Source organism: Haliotis rufescens, unplaced genomic scaffold (genome assembly GCF_023055435.1).
Source record: "Haliotis rufescens isolate VD_foot unplaced genomic scaffold, xgHalRufe1.0.p SCAF_5, whole genome shotgun sequence".
Taxonomy (NCBI): Eukaryota; Metazoa; Mollusca; class Gastropoda; order Lepetellida; family Haliotidae; genus Haliotis; species Haliotis rufescens.
The window spans coordinates 29868186-29890674 of record NW_025964223.1 but is presented as its reverse complement, the minus strand read 5'-3'; the positions used below and the strand labels follow the sequence as shown (position 1 = coordinate 29890674).

Sequence of the window (22489 nt, the reverse complement as noted above, 5' to 3'; positions counted from 1 at the left end):
AGAAGGCACCACTTCGTCCACTACCTGTAGAAGAGGTCTTCACCTGATGGCAAGTTGACATTCTCGGTCCCCTGCCAACAACACCAGATAAGTACAAGTACATTTTGGTCATCACAGAGGTCAGAACTTCATGTCCAAACTTATCAAAGCAATTTGTGAACTTTTGGCAATTAAATTTACCCATACCAGCCCATACCATCCTCAAACAAACAGCTGTGTAGAAAGGCTCATTTCTTATATCAATCAATCACTAAGAGCCTATTGTAACAAGTCTCAAAATGATTGCCCCCGTTTTATTCCTGGCATCATGATGGCCTATCGGATGGCCCCAAACTCATCAACACAAAAATCCCCATACATTATGCTTTTTGGCCGAGAAATGAGAGCTCCACAAGATGTAGCACTAATTCCAAAAGAAAATTTAGGCCACAATAACAAAAGTTACCTTTCGGATTTGCTTGAGGAGCTTGAAATCACTAGAACAATTGCAGCTGAAAACACTGCTCGAGCTAAGGAGGTGTATTCAGAACAATATAATCGAAAGGCTAAAGAACCAGAATTCGCCCCAGGTCAAAGAGTTTGGCTTTACTGTCAAAAAGTTGAAAAAGGCCTTTCCAACAAATTAACCAAAAAGTGGTATGGTAGCTATTATATCATCCATACAGGTCCAAATTATACCTACAAACTACGCCGAAGTTCTGACAACAAAATACACAAACCACTGGTCCATGCCAACCATCTGAAGCCATATTTTGATCCTGCTGATCGTCCACAGTATCCTCCAGAACCATACCTCAATGACACCAGTAACATAGATTCAGGAGTCATGGATGACAACGAGGAACCAGTCAATGATACTCAGCTTGACAGCAACAATTCCCCATCAACAAGTTCAACTTACCAGGCCAGGTAATCAATCACCTCCACAACAGAAAGGTAAGAAGGTCAATTCCAAAACAAAGGCAGGTACTTCCAGCAACAAGAGTCCGAAGCAAAAGACCCAAACAAAGAAGAAAAACCCTGCCCCAAGTACAACAGAAAAACCTGCCGGTCCCAGTACAACAATGACGAAGGAAAATCATGCTCCAACCAAGCTAAATGAAAAAGTAAACAAAGGGAAAAGAGGAGTGAATAGTAAGTATCACCAGCCAAAATCCAGAAAACAACTTGACGACGGCCAGGCACAACCTTAAAGTCAGAGTCCAACATCAGGTAATCAAACCAAGGATATCCCTCAGGTTTTCAATCCGTAAGACATCCACTCAATTGTAAGTTCTAAGAGAGCAAACGGCAAAATCTACTACAGAGTGAAATGGAAGGATCCAGAAAGGGGAAACACATGGGAGTATGGCAGCAGCATTCCAGACTCCATTCGGAGAGAATTTCACCTCAAAAGAAGTATGTCAGGAAAACGACGAAAACGCCCACTGAAGAATCATAAGTTTTTAGACCAAAAGGAATCAGAACAAGACAATAAATCAGTCAATGTTCTGTCAGGGAATACAATGTCAGGAAATGTCGAGCAAGACAACACCAAACCATGCATAGAATTAGATGTCAAACCACATCCGTTTTTTCCCAAACGCCTACGAAGAGTAGATCATAAAATAGAAAGAGTTTTTTATCAATCAATCAATCTTTATTCATGGTACTTATGAGGCCAAAGGCCTATAGTACAATGTGTGGGGCGTGTTACAAATTCATACATTTTCTTAGTTTCATGGCATGATAAATGAACATTGATAGATTTTTAATAGTTTCTGTACAATCACAAGTCATTAATTTACAAAATTTGTTACCGTTTGGGTTGCGGTAGAAATAGTTATTTAGATATTTTGCTCTTAAATCTTCATACACTGGACATACACATAAAAAGTGATATTCATCTTCAGTACAATCAGTTTTACAAATCCTACAAAGTCTGTGTTCTCTTGCAATACCTTCATATCTGCCTGTTTCAATAAATAGATCATGTGAGCCACAACAGAATCGAGAAAGAGCTGTTCTAAACTTATGTAAATTTACACTTAATAGATAAGGTTCTAGTATAATAGTAGTCTTAAATGTAGTGTAGTAGTTTGCTTTTCTAGAACTGGACAAAGAACAATGCCATTTTTGAATGTACATATCTTTTAAAGTCTGTGTCAAACGGGAGAAGAAATGTTGTGGCATATCTACATGTTGCTGTAACCAAATATAACCATATCCACATTCGTATAACATGTTTTTAACTTTTGATGCCCAATTTTGTTTCCCATGGCAGTTGTAGAGAAGCATCATATTAGAACATTTTTTCGGGTATCTTGAAGATCGCATATTTAAAAGCTTGACCCAGTATTTAATAACCTTTAAATAACTATTGATATACATGGGAAACCGTCCGCATTCACCATATAACCTTGTGTTTTCTGTGCTAGATTTTACCCCCAAGGACCGTTTACATGCATATAAATGTATTTTCTCAATAACATCCAAATGTTCTAGGCCCCAAATTTCTGATCCATACAATAGCATCGGGCTTATTTTTGTATCAAATATTTTAAAATAAACATCATATGTAACATTGTCCAGAACTCTAAGACTTTTTAATATGCCTGCAAAAACTTTCTTGGCTTGCAATGAAATGTTAGGTGCATTCCTTGACCAAGTTAATCTACTTGTAAAACACAAGCCTAAGTATTTATAAAATGGAACAACTTCTACAGGCTTCCTTCTGTAAAACCATTTTTCTTTTCTAGATATGTTACCACCATTTTTAAAAACTACAACTTTGGTTTTATCCATATTCACAGTAAGTTTTGACTCGTCACAATAACTCACTAATACATGTATTTGCTTTTGCAGGCCAGGTATTGTGCTCGAGAACATGACTATATCGTCAGCGAAAAGAAGCAGAATAATATACACCCTTGTCGGACACCCCTGCTACTTACAAAAGTATCCGATATAGCGCAATTGTTCCGGACACACACCTTCACATTTTTATATAGAGAGCATAATAACTTTCCAATTTTGCTACTTAGCCCATGTCGTTGAAAAAGTGACCACAAGTTATCCCTTTTCACAGAGTCAAAAGCTTTTGCAAAATCTACAAATACAGCATATAGCTTCCCCCGTTTCACTGATAGATATCTCTGAATTATAGAATATAGGATAAAAGCATTGTCAGTGGTGGAGTATCCTTTTCTAAAATCTGCTTGTGACTCACTTATCTTATCCAAAGAATCCGCCCAGAAAACAAGTCTCTTATTAATAATTGAAGTAAACATTTTACTGAATGTACTTAGGAGAGTTATGCCTCTGTAATTATTAATATCGCTGGTTGCGCCCTGTTTTTGAAGAGGGACAATAATGCCAACTGTCCAATTATCTGGAAAATATGATCTCTCTAAAAGGATATTAAAAATTAGTTCCAAATATGGTATGAAAATGTCTGAGGAATGTTTAAAAAACTCTGCTATCACATTATCATTTCCAGATGCCTTATTATCTTTAAGGTTGGATATGCTGTCAATAATTTCCTCTCTAGATATTGGACATTCAAGAATATCATCTGTTACACTGTCAAATTTATCTTCCATGAATTCCATGTCAAATAAATTGTTATTGTCATGGCTAAATGGAACTGAAAACAGTTCCTGGAAATGCTCAAACCAGGCTTGAATATCAATGTCATTTTTGCAATATCTATTCTGTTTAATGGCTTTTAGCGATGACCAAAATGTTTTAGAATTATCTATGCTTGATTCCAACAGTTTCTGTTTTTGTTTGAAATATTCTGTCTTTTTTTTCCTACAAACATCGTTGTACTGATTTCTTACTCTATTCTAGTCGGGTTATTGGCATTGAAATTATTCAAGGAGACTGCTATGTCAAGGTCTCATATAAAGATTATCCTAATCAATTCACATGCTATTTTGAAAGTTTTCCTCCCCACCTCATACAGCGCTACCTTGATGATAGCTGGAAGGATCTCCGTAAGTGGTCCTGTGAAGATAATCCTCCATATGATCCAGGGGTAGCACCAATTTATAAATCCAAAAGGGTTATTTTTCCACATAAAGACTTTGGAAATATCAACACCTTTTTCCACCATGAATTATATCTAAATTACACAGAATGTGGTACCACTCAACCATACGGTGATCTACTCCCCATATATGCCGATATCTGCCAACTGAACATATTCTTGACCAAGGTACAAAATCTCCTGAATAAACTGTGCAAAACACAAAAAAGTTATTAGCTGTATCTTGTTATGTTTATTGTGTCCAGTCTTTTCACTATGGGTCACCAGTTTCGCCAGTTGAGAACAAATAGCATCAGCCTGATCATCTGAGTTATTTGTATCACAACAAATTTTGAGCATTGAACTGATCAACCAATCTCAAAAACAAAGTGAAACGAGCCAACCAAAGTGAACCATAACGAATCGAAATGAGTCAAACCAAAATGAACCAAAACAAATCGAAATGACTCAAACCAAAGCAAACCGAAACCGTACCAAAACGAAGCAAACCATACTGCGAATCAAACCGAAACCGCACCGAAGCGAAGTAAACCATACTGCGAATCGAACCGAAACCGTACCAAAACGAAGCAAACCGTACTGCGAATCAAACCGAAACCACACCGAGGCGCAAACCATACTGCGAATCAAACCCAAACTGCACCGAAGCAAAGCAAACCGTACCGAAGCAAAATAAACCCAACTGAACCGAACGAAACCAAACCCTATCGCAGTGAACCGAAAGAAAATCAAAGCGAAACGAATCAATGCACTTGTTATATGCACATAAACACATATGTATATATAATGTCTCTAATGATTATGGGGCGGTCGGATAGCCTGGTGGTTAAAGTGGTTGTCCCGACAATGTATGAAGCCCATTTCTAGTGTCCCCCGCCGTGATATTGCTGGAAAAAAATTGCTAAAAGCGACGTAAAACCAAACTCACTCACTCTAATGATTGTATCCAAAAATAGAAGGATATTTTTAATCCATTACATACTTGGTGTAATTTACCGCCAATACATTCTTCCTGGTCATGACACCATTTAGTAATGCATGTGTACCTAATAATGTACTGATTTTTTTTGTACATCATAATTATCATATTTTTTTTATTTTCTAGTTATTACAGACAAACTGAGGAAGTATTTATATATGACATATTATTTGAACATGCTAACTCTCTTTTCTTTGTTTTCCATGTAAAACCTCCATAGACACAGCCAACTATCCTAAACCTCAAACCAGGATGTGGAACTCAAGGCCCTTACCAGTACAGAGTGCCAAGACAAGCCAGCTCCACATCCAGATTCCCTGATGACAGCAGAAAGAACTTTTTACATTATGTTCCTTATACCAAAGAGACTCTATAATAATTGTTATTTAATATACTACCAGTTTAACTTTATACATTGTCCATCTAAGCCTTAATTATTTTATTTTACACGTTTGGGGTCCAAACATTTTCAGATGGTGGGGAAGTTATCATGGGATAACATTTATACTAAGTTATCCTTATAATAATTAGATCCACATCAAGTGCTTTTATGAGTTATCATGGTGTAATATTTATACATCATTTCATATAATTATAGTTTAGCAAGTAATATTTATCATCAGGTAAAATGTATATATAAAATATCAGTAGTTTCAGTTATAGCTTTTTAGATAGATGCTAGCCTAAGGTAATGGGAGTGCATCTAGACATACTATTCAATAAGACGAGTTACGTCTACATAGTTTAATAGATTTGAAGCTTTTAGATAAATGCTAGCCTAAGGTATCAAGATCCCATCTCCCAGACAAAAGATATGTCTACATAGTCTTATAGATTACCTTGAACTATTTTATTTAAGTAAATCTGTCATCACCTATATTAGAATAACATTCAGCAATTTAGACTCATTAAGGATTAGCCCCCATACAAGCTCGTCTATAGTGCATTAAGGATTAGCCCCCATACAAGCTTGTTTATAGTGCATTAAGGATTAGCCCCAACACAACCTCGTCTATAGTGACACCATAATCTCTTTCCAAAGCATCCAGTAAATATGTCAACCAGATTAGTGCCAGTCCAACAGGATTAACAGGATTAAGTATTCCTCTCTGTCTAGCCATTCATTTAGCATAGGGCACAACCAATCGTGTATCAACCAATCCTATTCCTTTTTATTGTTCAATTTTTTGTTAAATACATACTGTAGCTAAGTTTTAGGAGAGAAGGGGTTTGACTCTCTTACCAAGCAGACCTCTCTCCCACAGCCCAGAGTGTGTACCGACTCTCTGTGGCACCCTCAGTTATTTTCTAAGATATTGTAAATTGTTAATTGTTCTTGTAAATAAAATTGTGATTAGTCTCCTGTGACTCTGGCTCTTTGCTGACTAATTCCCCAAGAAAACCAGCACGTCATTTGGAAGGTATTGTTCACCCAGAACAGTTCCATGATACACCACCCACAAGGTGTAACCATGAGTAAAGGCATTGGGAGTCAGTTCGCAGGTCTCAGGTCGCCACAGCCGCCCCGTGTTTCGGAACAAATTCATGTAGACTTGTTTCAAATGGGCGCTGTTGTTGCTGAAGTCGCTTTTCATTTCCGTGCCATGGACTTCCTGACCATTGACTTTCAGCTTCATGGTGACTTGATTGTGTGTGAAGTTGTACGGATTCTTCTCTTTGCACTGATTGTGTCCCACTTGCAGCCGCACTTCGCGAAACAGGGAATGCATCACGTTGTTGACTGTCAATACGGGGTCAACCCCCACCATGGTATCCGTGCCATCATCTTACGTCACACGTAGACATACTCTCAGGTAACACTGTTTTAAATCAATGTAAGCATTCACCGGATTGGAAATGTTAAACTGGAGTGGTCCTGCCACAGAGGGTGGCGCCAAGGGACTACAGCGAATCCACTGACCCTCTTGCCCCAAGGTGGACACAGGGGGTACAGTAAAGAGATCCAACTAGGCCTTTGAACATTCGCAAGCATCTAGGCGCATCATGATGAAGGATGTTTCTCCCTTTTCTCTGCCTTGAAGGACGTCTGGTCAGGTTGAAAGTCTCATGAGGATTGACCTTTAAACCATTTTTCATTTCCTTTTATGCTGTGTCTGGTGGGTGATGGTGGTGGTGGTTGGGACGACTTTACGTCTTTAAGGGGTTCTCGGCTCCTCACGTTTCTCCAAGACATCCATCAGGGCTGCTGTTCCACGAAGTTTCAGACTCTCTGACCATTTGCGTTTGCCTGCAACCATATCACTCACCAACCCGGGTAGGATCTTTTTACCCATCTTGAGCACCGATGTTCCAGCAGATTTAAGGAAAGGCAACGCCATTTTCAAGATACCTTCGAGGCCACTGCCACGTTGATGATACCGTCCTTTGTATACTTTGATGCCACTCCCACGCTGACCGAATTGTCCTCGATTGATCTGTCCCAACATGTTGCTTCTGCGTTAGTAGCGACGTCTGAAGTGAAATGGCACAGGTCGCCCCGTGTCGTCCATGATATAGAAATTAATACCGTCAAAGGAACCATGACGCAGTCCAAGGTAGCGAATGTGCTAAGGGCTTTTAATCACCACACTGTCCTGCATCATCTTCTTTGACACAGGCACGTAGATCAGCAAGGGGGCCATCACATTGCCCACAATTTGCTCTTTGACCAGGTTGGTGTAAATGTACACGGTATCAAATCCTGACCTACCAAGGGAGTAGAAACCCCCTCTTGCCACTGGGCCAAGGCACTCAAGGTAACGGGCGTCTCTGTGTAGGTTTTATAGTCCTCCTCACCGCGGAGCGGTAGTTGAAAAAATCCGAGCATTCTCGAGAGTGGACTTGGCATGATCACTTCTGTGGAATAGTGTGGTCCACCAGTATTTCCCATGAGAGGATGATTGATTGTTACTTCTTCAGGGGCTTGGAATCGCACCTTTCCATCTTCAATCATGTCAAATCAAAGACTATCTTGGGGATACTTGACATCCCCCCAACACAATACCGACTTTCATCAGAGAACAGAACTCTTCTCCACTGCTGATGACGCCAATTCAAGCGTGCTTGGGCCCACTGTAGTCTCAGGAGACGGTGACATTGAGTGAGAACAGGACCTTGTGATGTTCACCTACACTGAAGCCCTCTGTCACGAAGTCGCCGTCTTACTGTGTTGGAACTTACAGCCCTCCTGTGGTTTCCAACGACGTTCCTAGCAGTTGCACTGGCCGACAAGAAACGTTCTTGCACATGTGACCTGTGAATGTGATGGTCCTGACGTTGTGTCTGCTGGTACGATGCCTCTCTCTGGTGCTGTTGGTTGTCTGGAATCTTTCCTGCAGACGGTAGATGGTGGAAACGTAGACGTTAAAGGTGTTTGCAACTCTCTTAACACTCTCACCAGCTTGAAGTTGCCCAATAGCTCTCTCTCTCTCGATCTGTGACAGTCGTGGCATTGTCACTGACGTTGATGAGTGAATGATTCACAGTGACACTTTCGTGGCTTTTAAAGACAACATCTTCATGGACAGGTTTGCGGCATAAGCAGCACATGCATTTCGTGCGTATCCACCCCACACTGACTTCAACGTCGGTGCCTTTGAGCGCTGTGGATTAAGAGTTCACTGCCCTTAACTCTGGTTAGGGTCATTTTGAAACAATTAAAGCCCATTACAATGGAGCCATAGCAGCCAACAGTTTTCACAACCATTTTCCCATATTAAATAGGAACTTGAAGATTTCGCGTTTCTTTTGGTGTTCAGTATATGTTCCTGAATCAAACGGTTCAGGGTTTTCACCAAATCTTCATATGAATAGACGCCTTTTTTGATAGGAATTTTCTTGCTTTCGTAATTGACGACACCATACTGTGGCTGTGGTTTTAGTGCTCCCTGCGCTTTCATACACAAGGGTGTCTTTTTTCAGTTTGAGGTTCAGCGCAAACCAGTCAAAGGGTGGGGCGACGTTGTACCATGTCATCGGAAAGTGAATTTCGCTGACACCCACCTCCCACTGTTGGCGATCCAGATGCAGAGGATAAGGCAACTTGATTTCATACGCATTGACAGTGTTGTTTGGATAGGCATCACTGGGCAGGGTCATGTAAAAGTCTTGTTTCGAAAAAAAAGTGGCAGCCATGATGACATGAGCTAGGGTAGAAAACTCTGGGTGGATGAGGTTTCAAGTTGAAGTCTTCTGGTGGGTGAGGTCGACTGGTGAGGAGGCCAAGGTGGATGGTGGAAGTAGAGAGCAGGGCTGTCCACAAGTGTTTCTCTCCGTGATCCAAGGCCAATTGTACCATGCTCATGATGATCACGCCATACATCACAATGATCTGAGCAAAAAACACGACTTCACTGCTTGGTAAAGTCATGCCAAAACAACACCAAGGTAAGTGTCGGTGCTGGTGATGACGTGGTGCAGCAGCAAGGGGAGGTTCATCGGTACCCACGGATGCTGAGAGGCTTCTCTGCAGGGGTGGCGGTGGTGGTGGCGGTTCTGTCATCGCGTGTGTCCACCCTCTGAATGAGTCTGAGTGACAGCATGCTCCTTATTTTATCTGTAAATGATCTGCAGGGATCCACGAATTAAAACTGGCAGGGTAGCCAGTCCATTTCACCAAGACCTCTTCTTGACCCTGTTTCGGTCCTGGACGTCTTTTCAGCACGTGATCCACGGCATACACATCGTCTGTTTTCAAGATAGGTTGTATTTCTTCAGGGTAAAAGGTTCCTTGCAGGACTTCACCATGATCATCTTTGATCCGATACACAGGAAGTGTTCTCCCTGTCACCAACCGGTCCACCGTAAACAGTTCAGTGATCCAGTTGGGGAGATAACCTTTCTCAAAGGTGCCTTTGGTTTTGATCAGGCGTACACGGGTGCCCAGCATTTAAAGAGAGAGGGATCTTGTCTTGGGGGACGACAGTTTTTGTGTTGTTATTTTCTTTTTGCGCTGCGGCCGTTGTTGTTGTTCCTCCATGTAGTCTAACACCCAAATTTCTGACTGGGGATCTCCTGGGAGGATGTCCACAGGTCACTGACCAATGGTCCAATGCACACAACCGTTGTATGACTTGACCAACTGGGGTAAGACTTTCAAATAGTGTCTGGTCCCATGCTGTGTAAAGTATTGCCACATTCCTTTGAAACCGTTCAACCACGGCTGCTTTCGTTTCAGGATTTTGACTGGTGTAGAAATGAATGCCATGCTTCGTCATGAGAGCCTGGAAAGGGCGGTTGACAAATTCTCTGCCTTTGTCTGTTTGCAATTGAGCAGGGAGTCTTTGGCTTGTTGCATCAGCAAGGTTTGAAAACCTTCGGTCAAAGCTGAACTGCTCTTGGCCTTCAGGGGTTGCACCCATGCCATCTTTGAAAACACATTGATCACAGCAGATATTTGAATCCTTGGTTGTCGTCTTGAAAGGCAATCATGTCACTCAAGTCTGCTTGCCACAATTCATCGACGCCTCCCACATGATAGTAGTCTCTCGGAAAGGAATGTCTGGCTGGTTTGTGCAAGGTGCAGGTACTTTGGGTTTGCAACCAACGCTTGATTTGACTTTGCGATGGCATGGTTTTCTTCTTGCTTTTACTGGTTCTTGCATCTTGAGCGTGGATGCGTGCTGCTTTCCACAAAGGTTGCCAGCCTCAGAAACTTGCAGGATGTTCAGGATGAAAGTAGGTTTTTTCCAACCTGGCCGTCCAAAGGGAAGTAGGAAATCCTTTGTTTTGTTTCCCTGCAGCAGCAGAGGGAAGAATGCGCTGTCGTGTCTTGGTCTGTCGCTTCATTTCTCTCAGAATGATGCCACTCAGTACATGAATGGCCTTTTTATAGAGAGGGGAGCTAAAGGGTATCCATGAACCTCGCCTGTTGATGAATTTGTCCTGTTTGGTATCAGGCGGAGGAGGGGTCATCAATCGTGGGGTTGGCATCTCATCTTTTTCCTCTTGTGGATCCAGCTGTCGTGAAGGAGGTGGGGGTGGCATCTCATCTTCTTCTTCTTCTTCCGCTTGTGGATCCAGCTGCCGCCGCCTCCTTCTTCTTCTCTCTTTGTGACTTTGTGGGGAGAACTTTGGGAGGGGGAACTTGCTATTGGGTGTTTTTGGTGTGGCGTGAGGATTGTGTTGCTGCTGCTGCTGCTTCTGCATCCATTGCCATCATTGAGGATTTCCGATCATTTCATGAGGGACATGACTGTTGACGCACTAAATCGTTGTGAAGTCCACCATGTGTGTGCCAGGGACAGGTTTCCCTTTCACGGTCAGCGTTCCCTCTGGAGTCCAACTCAAGTCGGGATTGTTTTGAATCCTTGTCATCAAATTTATGGCTTTACTGGACATGGCTTTAGGGACACTCATGACCACTTCGTCTATCACTTGTTGAGGAGGGGCAGGTCTACCTGTGGTGTCCATTGTTGATGGTGATGGCGATGGTGGTGGTGGTGTCACTTTGTGTTGTAGTGGTTTGATGGTGTTGTTGTTGTTGCGCTGTTGGCGCTGCAACTCTAGCATGCGTTGCAACAGTTGCTTGTATTCTTGTTCCCGCATGTGAAAAGGCTGCTGTGACCTCTGCTTCAACGCGTCGATCTCTTCCAAATTTTTTGCCATAGACTTTGCCATGTGTATTCAGGCACCAACACCATCTTGCATGCGTACTTCATGGTGGCACACCACACACTGATCCCAACCTTCCTGGTGTCAGACAATTTATTACTTTCCTCCAAACAAAGAGGCTAGGGCAGAACCAATAAGGGGAATGAGTCCTCCTAATAATCCTCCTCCATGTTGAAGAAGTTTACTTTTCTTTTTAGAGGTACTTGTTTTTTCATGAGCGTATTCAAGTCTTTACCGTGTCGTTGCAAGTTTTGACGTTGAGTCGTGGTCATGGGAATATTGCCTGCATACAAGTTCACCACACATTCACAAAGGGCAGGGATGAGATCGGTAGGAGCATGTTTGAGAATGGCTTTGCGCATCGCTGGAGCGGCAGAACACAAATGACACAGAGCATGTTTCTGTTTCCTGTGGCACAGAGACATCTTTCCTGCATGGAGGTGTTAGCCTGAATGAGGCACCTGATCTGCAGCTTCTCTCTTTAAACAGGCAGTGGCAGGAGGGAGTTGCAACTGTTGATCTGCCTTCTTGGACTTTCTTTGGGTTCCGCATGTGCGCCAATCGTCTGCGAGCATCAGCTTGATACGCTTTCATGAGATTTTCATGAGCCTTTACTTTTGGCTTATTAGTCATTGTTGTTGTTGTTGTAGGTCGGTGGTGCCTGGTGTTACCCTGTTTGTTGATTGGTGCTTGACGATAATGTTGCCATTGCAATAGAATGCATGTCAAGACCCCTGCAAGTGTTCCACTACCACTGCGTGCATCAGGTAGCTAAGACGTTCATCCACTGGCAGACGTGGATTGACAATTTTAGTCAGGGTATCATTATGTCTCTCAGGTTCCGCACGACAATCGCAAAGCACTGCAAAAGCCGATTTCTTCCTTTGACGGCAAGGGTTGTCGCATCCCTTGTCGGAAAAATAGATGGTCTCTTGCCTTTTTTCTTCTTTCGTGGGGACTTCTGCTGCTGCAGACGTTGAAAGCGTTGAAGATTGAGTGGTGGCGAGGGTGACGAGGGTGCTGATGAGGAAGGGCGTTGTTGTTCCTGACGATGCTTGTTCAAAGGTACCATCGAAGAGTTAAGACGTGCCTGGCGGGGACTTCTGCTGCTGCTGCTGCTGCTGCAGAGGTTGAAAGCGTTGAAGATCATGTGGTGACGAGGGTGGCGAGGGTGCTGATGATGTTGAAGGACGTGGTGGTGGCTGCTGCTGAAGATGCATGTTCACGGGTACCATTGAAGAGGAAGATGATCCTGGTGAAGGAGTCTTGTGAAATGCAGAGGTCACAAGTCCCTGTAGCGATGAGGGGGAGACCATACTGTCAAAGACATCATTCATCATCTCTTGGTCTTTGTTCTTTCCCTTCGTAGGATGAACCTGTTTCCGTCTTTGCCCCATGATGACTGTGGCTCAACTGAAGGAAGGTCAGCGGGTTTGCCTGCTTTTATGAAAGTCTCAACATCTCATAGGACCGGCACAAACACGAGGGGTAATTCGGATCTCGAGAACAGGCGGGCGCATACGCGATGGTCTTGCAATGTGGTGGGCTTCAAGTCCAAGAACAGGTAAGTGTAAGGCGCTCGGGTGACGTCTTCATAGGCTTCACGTAGAAAAGGAACTTTGCCAGGAAACACCTGGCGAGCCAGACTGTCGATCTGCGATGCATCTCGGATTTTTAAAGAGGACCATGTAGTGAGCATTCAGACTGATGGTGCGATGTTGCAGCGATTGAGCAAACAAGTTCTGAGTGAGATACAGCACGGATGTGTTTCGGTGATGACTTTTCTTGGTAAACCATCGCAGCACTTCCGTTTCTTCTTCTTTCGTATTGTCGCCCAGCAAATCATCGATGACCAGCCAATGCGGGGCCACCCCTTTTTCGGGAAAGGCACGATCCGCTTCTTTCATGCTGTGCACAAACTCAAGAGCGACCCCTAAGCGGTGATGTCACTGGTCACAAGGGTGATGGTGTTGGTGATAAGCCATGGACGTGTTTTTTATGACGAAGTAAGGCATCTCTTCTAGAAAATGTCTTCCCACAGTCTGAACACGATGTGGACTCCCTGACGTCTTACAAGGCAACTGATCCTTTAAGCATTGCCTTTCTCTTTTCAAACACACACACACACACACACACACACACACACACACACACACACACACACTTTCTCTCCCATGACCCATACAATTTCCTATGGAAAAGAAACACAAGGGTCAGTCCAGTTTGGAAAACCTATCGCGTGCGTGGTTGGACTTTTAATCAACTGTTAGATACGTTGGACTGGAAGGACACTGCAAGAATGATGCCAAGGTATTAGCATGGTTTCATACCAAAGTGTCTACCTCCATTCCTGTGGATGAGATGCCTGCCTTTCGACTGAGTGCCCAGACGCGTACCCTACATCAAAAGAACCAACCTTTCTGCCCTTATTGACCTGACACTTGTTCACTGAACCTACGATCACCTGACTGTCAACGTTCCTGTTTGAGGAGTGTACATATGTTCACTGCATGGTAGGAATGTACATACGTTCACACCCAAGTGACAAAGTTCCTGTTCACTGCGTTTAAGGGGTGTACATAGGTTCACACCCTAGTGGTAAAAAGGAAAAAAAATCACAAAAATCACAGGGACGCCCCTAATCCTGTGGCTTTTGTTTTGTTGTGTTGCTTCATGTGAGCGGGGGATTAAAATGTTGAAAAAAACAATGTGTTGTGTTGTCTTTTTTTAGGATGGGAATCGCCACCACCACCACCACCACTTCTTCTTTTTTTTAAAAGAACAAAAAATGTACATAAAGGTTTTTACATGCGCTTCTTTTTATTTTGAGATATTTTCATATTTTACGAGCGCTTTTTATGGTCGCCTCCTCCCCGGAAACGGATGTGCCACCCTCTTGGAGGTGCGCGAGCCTTCCGGAAATGAAAATGCCGCCATCTTGGAGGCGTGCACCACCGGAACCGGAAGTGACGTCATTGTACTGCCAGAGTTATCTCCCCCTGGTCCTGTACCGATGCCCTCAACTACTCCCGAATGGGCCCACACTAACGAGGTGTTTTTGACGTTGTGTAGCATTCAAGCAGACCTACAGACTGTTATGAAGAACCGCAGGGCGATCCTCGGCAGTCAAGCTATCGCCAAACACAGAGAAAAGAAGCTCTGAACGAGGGTGAGAGAGTGTGGGGGAGAGTGTTTGAAACATAACTTGAAATAACATGACATGAAGTACAAGTTTTAAAGTGTTCTACACGCCCAGGCGTCTAGGCGCTGTAAGTCACTGTGCACAGTTTCGTCCCTTTGACGAGCCATACTATGGGTTCGAAACCTGAGTCACCCCGATTATGTTTCATGATTTGTCAGCACCATACCATGCTCGCTGGTTTTGCAAAAAGTGGTAAACGTCTGAAACATGCAGCACGTCGGGCTTTCTTCCCACATCAAGTTGACACGCTTTGATATAACAGAGTACTGTTCAAAGCCTGTTATACACACTGGATACACTAGACACTGGATACACACTGACAGTGAAACACTGGATACATTCTGACAGTGAGACACTGGATACATACTGACACTGAGACACTGGATACATACTGACAGTGTGACACTGGATACATACTGACAGTGAGACACTGGATACATACTAACAATGAGACACTGGATACATACTGACAGTGAGACACTGGATACATACTGACAGTGAGACACTGGATACATACTGACACTGAGGCACTTGAAACATACAAACACTGAGACACTGGATACATACTTACAGTTAGACACTGGGGATACATACTAACAGTGAGACACTGGATACATACTGACACTGAGACACTGGGTACATACTGACAGTGTGACACTGGATACATACTGACAGTGAGACACTGGATACATACTGATAGTCAGACACTGGATACATACTGACAGTGAGACACTGGATACATACTGACAGTGAGACACTGGAAACATTCTAACACTGAGACATTGGATACATACTGACAGTGAGACACTGGATACATACTGACAGTGAGACACTGGATACATACTAACACTGAGACACTGGATACATACTGACAGTGAGACACTGGATACATACTGAAACTGAGACACTGGGGATACAAACTAACAGTGAGACACTGGATACATACTGACAGTGAGACACTGGAAACATACAAACACTGATACACTGGATACATACTTACAGTGAGACACTGGATACATACTGACAGTGAGTGACTGGGGATACATACTGACAGTGAGACACTGGATACACACTGACAGTGAGACACTGGATACATACTAACACTGAGACACTGGATACATACTAACACCGAGACATTGGATACATACTGACAGTGAGAAACTGGATACATACTGACAGTGATACACTGGGTACATACTGACAGTGAGAAGCCTTGGGATACATACTAACAGTGAGTGACTGGAAACATACAAACACTGAGACACTGGATACATACTGACAGTGAGACACTGGATACATACTGACACTGAGACACTGGATACATACTGACAGTGAGACACTGGATACATACTGACAGTGAGACACTGGGGATACAAACTAACAGTGTGGCACTGGATACATACTGACATTGAGAAACTGGATACATACTAACAGTGAGACACTGGATACATACTGACAGTGAGACACTGGAAACATACAAACACTGAGACACTGGATACATACTGACAGTGAGACACTGGGTACATACTGACAGTGAGAAAGTGGGGATACATACTGACAGTGAGTGACTGGAAACATACAAACACTGAGACACTGGATACATACTGACAGTGAGACACTGGGGATACAAACTAACAGTGAGACACTGGATACATACTGACAGTGAGAAACTGGATACATACTTATACTGAGACATTGGATACATACTGACAGTGAGAAACTGGGTATACATACAAACAGTGAGACACTGGATACATATTGACACTAAGACACTGGATACATACTGACAGTAGGAAACTGGGGATACATACTGACAGTGAGACACTGGATACATACTGACAGTGAGACACTGGATACATACTGACAGTGAGACACTGGATACATACTGACAGTGAGAAACTGGATACATACTGACAGTGAGACACTGGGTACATACTGACAGTGAGAAAGTGGGGATACATACTGACAGTGAGTGACTGGAAACATACAAACACTGAGACACTGGATACATACTGACAGTGAGACACTGGGGATACAAACTAACAGTGAGACACTGGATACATACTGACAGTGAGAAACTGGATACATACTAATATTGAGACATTGGATACATACTGACAGTGAGAAACTGGGTATACATACAAACAGTGAGACACTGGATACATATTGACACTAAGACACTGGATACATACTGACAGTAGGAAACTGGGGATACATACTGACAGTGAGACACTGGATACATACTGACAGTGAGACACTGGATACATACTGACAGTGAGACACTGGATACATACTGACAGTGAGAAACTGGATACATACTGACAGTGAGACACTGGGTACATACTGACAGTGAGAAAGTGGGGATACATACTGACAGTGTGTGACTGGAAACATACAAACACTGAGACACTGGATACATACTGACAGTGAGACACTGGGGATACAAACTAACAGTGAGACACTGGATACATACTGACAGTGAGAAACTGGATACATACTAATACTGAGACATTGGATACATACTGACAGTGAGAAACTGGGTATACATACAAACAGTGAGACACTGGATACATATTGACACTAAGACACTGGATACATACTGACAGTAGGAAACTGGGGATACATACTGACAGTGAGACACTGGATACATACTGACAGTGAGACACTGGATACATACTGACAGTGAGACACTGGATACATACTGACAGTGAGACACTGGATACATACTAACACTGAGACACTGGATACATACTGACAGTGAGACACTTGATACATACTAACACTGAGACATTGGATACATACTGACAGTGAGACACTGGATACATACTGACAGTGAGACACTGGATACATACTAACACTGAGACACTGGATACATACTAACAGTGAGACACTGGATACATACTGACACTGAGACACTGGATACATACTGACACTGAGACACTGGGGATACAAACTAACAGTGAGACACTGGATACATACTGACAGTGTGACACTGGCTACGTACTGACAGTGAGACACTGGATACATACTGACAGTGAGACACTGGAAACATACAAACACTGATACACTGGATACATACTTACAGTGAGACAAGGGTTACATACTGACAGTAAGACACTGAGGATACATACTGACAGTGAGACACTGGATACATACTAACAGTGAGACACTGGATACATACTAACACTGAGACACTGGATACATACTGACAGTGAGACACTGGATACTTACTGACAGTGAGAAACTGGATACATACTGACAGTGAGACACTGGATACATACTGAGAGTGAGAAACTGGGGATACATACTGACAGTGAGTGACTGGAAACATACAAACACTGAGACACTGGATACATACTGACAGTGAGACACTGGATACATACTGACAGTGAGTGACTGGAAACATACAAACATTGAGACACTGGATACACACTGACAGTGAGACACTGGATACATACTGACACTGAGACACTGGATACATACTGTCACTGAGACATTGGATACATACTGACAGTGAGAAACTGGGGATACATACAAACAGTGAGACACTGGATACATACTGACACTAAGACACTGGATACATACTGACAGTGGGAAACTGGGGATACATACTGACAGTGAGACACTGGATACATACTGACACTGAGACACTGGATACATACTAACAGTGAGACACTGGATACATACTGACACTGAGACACTGGATACATACTAACAGTGAGACACTGGATACATACTAACAACTGAGACACTGGGGATACAAACTAACAGTGTGGCACTGGATACATACTGACAGTGAGAAACTGGATACATACTAATACTGAGACATTGGATACATACTGACAGTGAGAAACTGGGTATACATACAAACAGTGAGACACTGGATACATATTGACACTAAGACACTGGATACATACTGACAGTAGGAAACTGGGGATACATACTGACAGTGAGACACTGGATACATACTGACAGTGAGACACTGGATACATACTGACAGTGAGACACTGGATACATACTGACAGTGAGAAACTGGATACATACTGACAGTGAGACACTGGGTACATACTGACAGTGAGAAAGTGGGGATACATACTGACAGTGTGTGACTGGAAACATACAAACACTGAGACACTGGATACATACTGACAGTGAGACACTGGGGATACAAACTAACAGTGAGACACTGGATACATACTGACAGTGAGAAACTGGATACATACTAATACTGAGACATTGGATACATACTGACAGTGAGAAACTGGGTATAAATACAAACAGTGAGACACTGGATACATATTGACACTAAGACACTGGATACATACTGACAGTAGGAAACTGGGGATACATACTGACAGTGAGACACTGGATACATACTGACAGTGAGACACTGGATACATACTGACAGTGAGACACTGGATACATACTGACAGTGAGACACTGGATACATACTAACACTGAGACACTGGATACATACTGACAGTGAGACACTTGATACATACTAACACTGAGACATTGGATACATACTGACAGTGAGACACTGGATACATACTGACAGTGAGACACTGGATACATACTAACACTGAGACACTGGATACATACTAACAGTGAGACACTGGATACATACTGACACTGAGACACTGGATACATACTGACACTGAGACACTGGGGATACAAACTAACAGTGAGACACTGGATACATACTGACAGTGTGACACTGGCTACGTACTGACAGTGAGACACTGGATACATACTGACAGTGAGACACTGGAAACATACAAACACTGATACACTGGATACATACTTACAGTGAGACAAGGGTTACATACTGACAGTAAGACACTGAGGATACATACTGACAGTGAGACACTGGATACATACTAACAGTGAGACACTGGATACATACTAACACTGAGAAACTGGATACATACTGACAGTGAGACACTGGATACTTACTGACAGTGAGAAACTGGATACATACTGACAGTGAGACACTGGATACATACTGAGAGTGAGAAACTGGGGATACATACTGACAGTGAGTGACTGGAAACATACAAACACTGAGACACTGGATACATACTGACAGTGAGACACTGGATACATACTGACAGTGAGTGACTGGAAACATACAAACATTGAGACACTGGATACACACTGACAGTGAGACACTGGATACATACTGACACTGAGACACTGGATACATACTGTCACTGAGACATTGGATACATACTGACAGTGAGAAACTGGGGATACATACAAACAGTGAGACACTGGATACATACTGACACTAAGACACTGGATACATACTGACAGTGGGAAACTGGGGATACATACTGACAGTGAGACACTGGATACATACTGACACTGAGACACTGGATACATACTAACAGTGAGACACTGGATACATACTGACACTGAGACACTGGATACATACTAACAGTGAGACACTGGATGCATACTGGCACTGAGACACTGGATACATACTAACAGTGAGACACGTGATACATACTGACACTGAGACATTGGATACATACTAACAGTGAGACACTGGATACATACTAACACTGAGACACTGGATACATACTAACAGTGAGACACTGGATACATACTGACACTGAGACACTGGATACATACTAACACTGAGACACTGGATACATACTGCCAGTGTGACACTGGATACATACTGACAGTGAGACACTGGATACATACTGACAGTGAGACACTGGATACATAATAACACTGAGACACTGGATACATACTGACAGTAGGAAACTGGGGATACATACTGACAGTGAGACACTGGATACATACTGACAGTGAGACACTGGATACATACTGACAGTGAGACACTGGATACATACTGACAGTGAGACACTGGATACATACTAACACTGAGACACTGGATACATACTGACAGTGAGACACTTGATACATACTAACACTGAGACATTGGATACATACTGACAGTGAGACACTGGATACATACTGACAGTGAGACACTGGATACATACTAACACTGAGACACTGGATACATACTAACAGTGAGACACTGGATACATACTGACACTGAGACACTGGATACATACTGACACTGAGACACTGGGGATACAAACTAACAGTGAGACACTGGATACATACTGACAGTGTGACACTGGCTACGTACTGACAGTGAGACACTGGATACATACCGACAGTTAGACACTGGAAACATACAAACAATGATACACTGGATACATACTTACAGTGAGACAAGGGTTACATACTGACAGTAAGACACTGAGGATACATACTGACAGTGAGACACTGGATACATACTGACAGTGAGACACTGGATACATACTAACACTGAGACACTGGATACATACTGACAGTGAGACACTGGGTACTTACTGACAGTGAGAAACTGGATACATACTGACAATGAGACACTGGGTACATACTGAGAGTGAAAAACTGGGGATACATACTGACAGTGAGTGACTGGAAACATACAAACACTGAGACACTGGATACATACTGACAGTGAGACACTGGATACATACTGACAGTGAGTGACTGGAAACATATAAACATTGAGACACTGGATACACACTGACAGTGAGACACTGGATACATACTGACACTGAGACACTGGATACATACTGTCACTGAGACATTGGATACATACTGACAGTGAGAAACCGGGGATACATACAAACAGTGAGACACCGGATACATACTGACACTAAGACACTGGATACATACTGACAGTGGGAAACTGGGGATACATACTGACAGTGAGACACTAGATACATACTGACACTGATACACTGGATACATACTAACAGTGAGACACTGGATACATACTGACAGTGAGACACTGGATACATACTAACAGTGAGACACTGGATGCATACTGGCACTGAGACACTGGATACATACTAACAGTGAGACACGTGATACATACTGACACTGAGACACTGGATACATACTAACAGTGAGACACTGGATACATACTAACACTGAGACACTGGATACATACTAACAGTGAGACACTGGATACATACTGACACTGAGACACTGGATACATACTAACACTGAGACACTGGATACATACTGCCAGTGTGACACTGGATACATACTGACAGTGAGACACTGGATACATACTGACAGTGAGACACTGGATACATAATAACACTGAGACACTGGATACATACTGACAGTAGGAAACTGGGGATACATACTGACAGTGAGACACTGGATACATACTGACAGTGAGACACTGGATACATACTAACACTGAGACACTGGATACATACTGACGGTGAGACACTTGAAACATACTAACACTGAGACATTGGATACATACTGACAGTGAGACACTGGATACATACTGACAGTGAGACACTGGATACATACTAACACTGAGACACTGGATACATACTAACAGTGAGACACTGGATACATACTGACACTGAGACACTGGATACATACTGACACTGAGACACTGGGGATACAAACTAACAGTGAGACACTGGATACATACTGACAGTGTGACACTGGCTACGTACTGACAGTGAGACACTGGATACATACTGACAGTTAGACACTGGAAACATACAAACACTGATACACTGGATACATACTTACAGTGAGACAAGGGTTACATACTGACAGTAAGACA

The 22489-nt window shown here is 42.8% G+C and overlaps 1 protein-coding gene across 1 annotated transcript in view; it reads right to left on the bottom strand.

Annotated features, from left to right (window-relative positions):
* Positions 1-12767: 12767 nt before the first annotated feature.
* LOC125373257 overlaps positions 12768-22489 on the bottom strand; it is a 38498-nt gene continuing 28776 nt past the window's right edge. The window contains exon 3 of the mRNA XM_048384258.1: positions 12768-12938. Coding sequence (XP_048240215.1) covers positions 12768-12938 — 171 coding nt within the window. The remainder of the gene's footprint in view (positions 12939-22489) is intronic.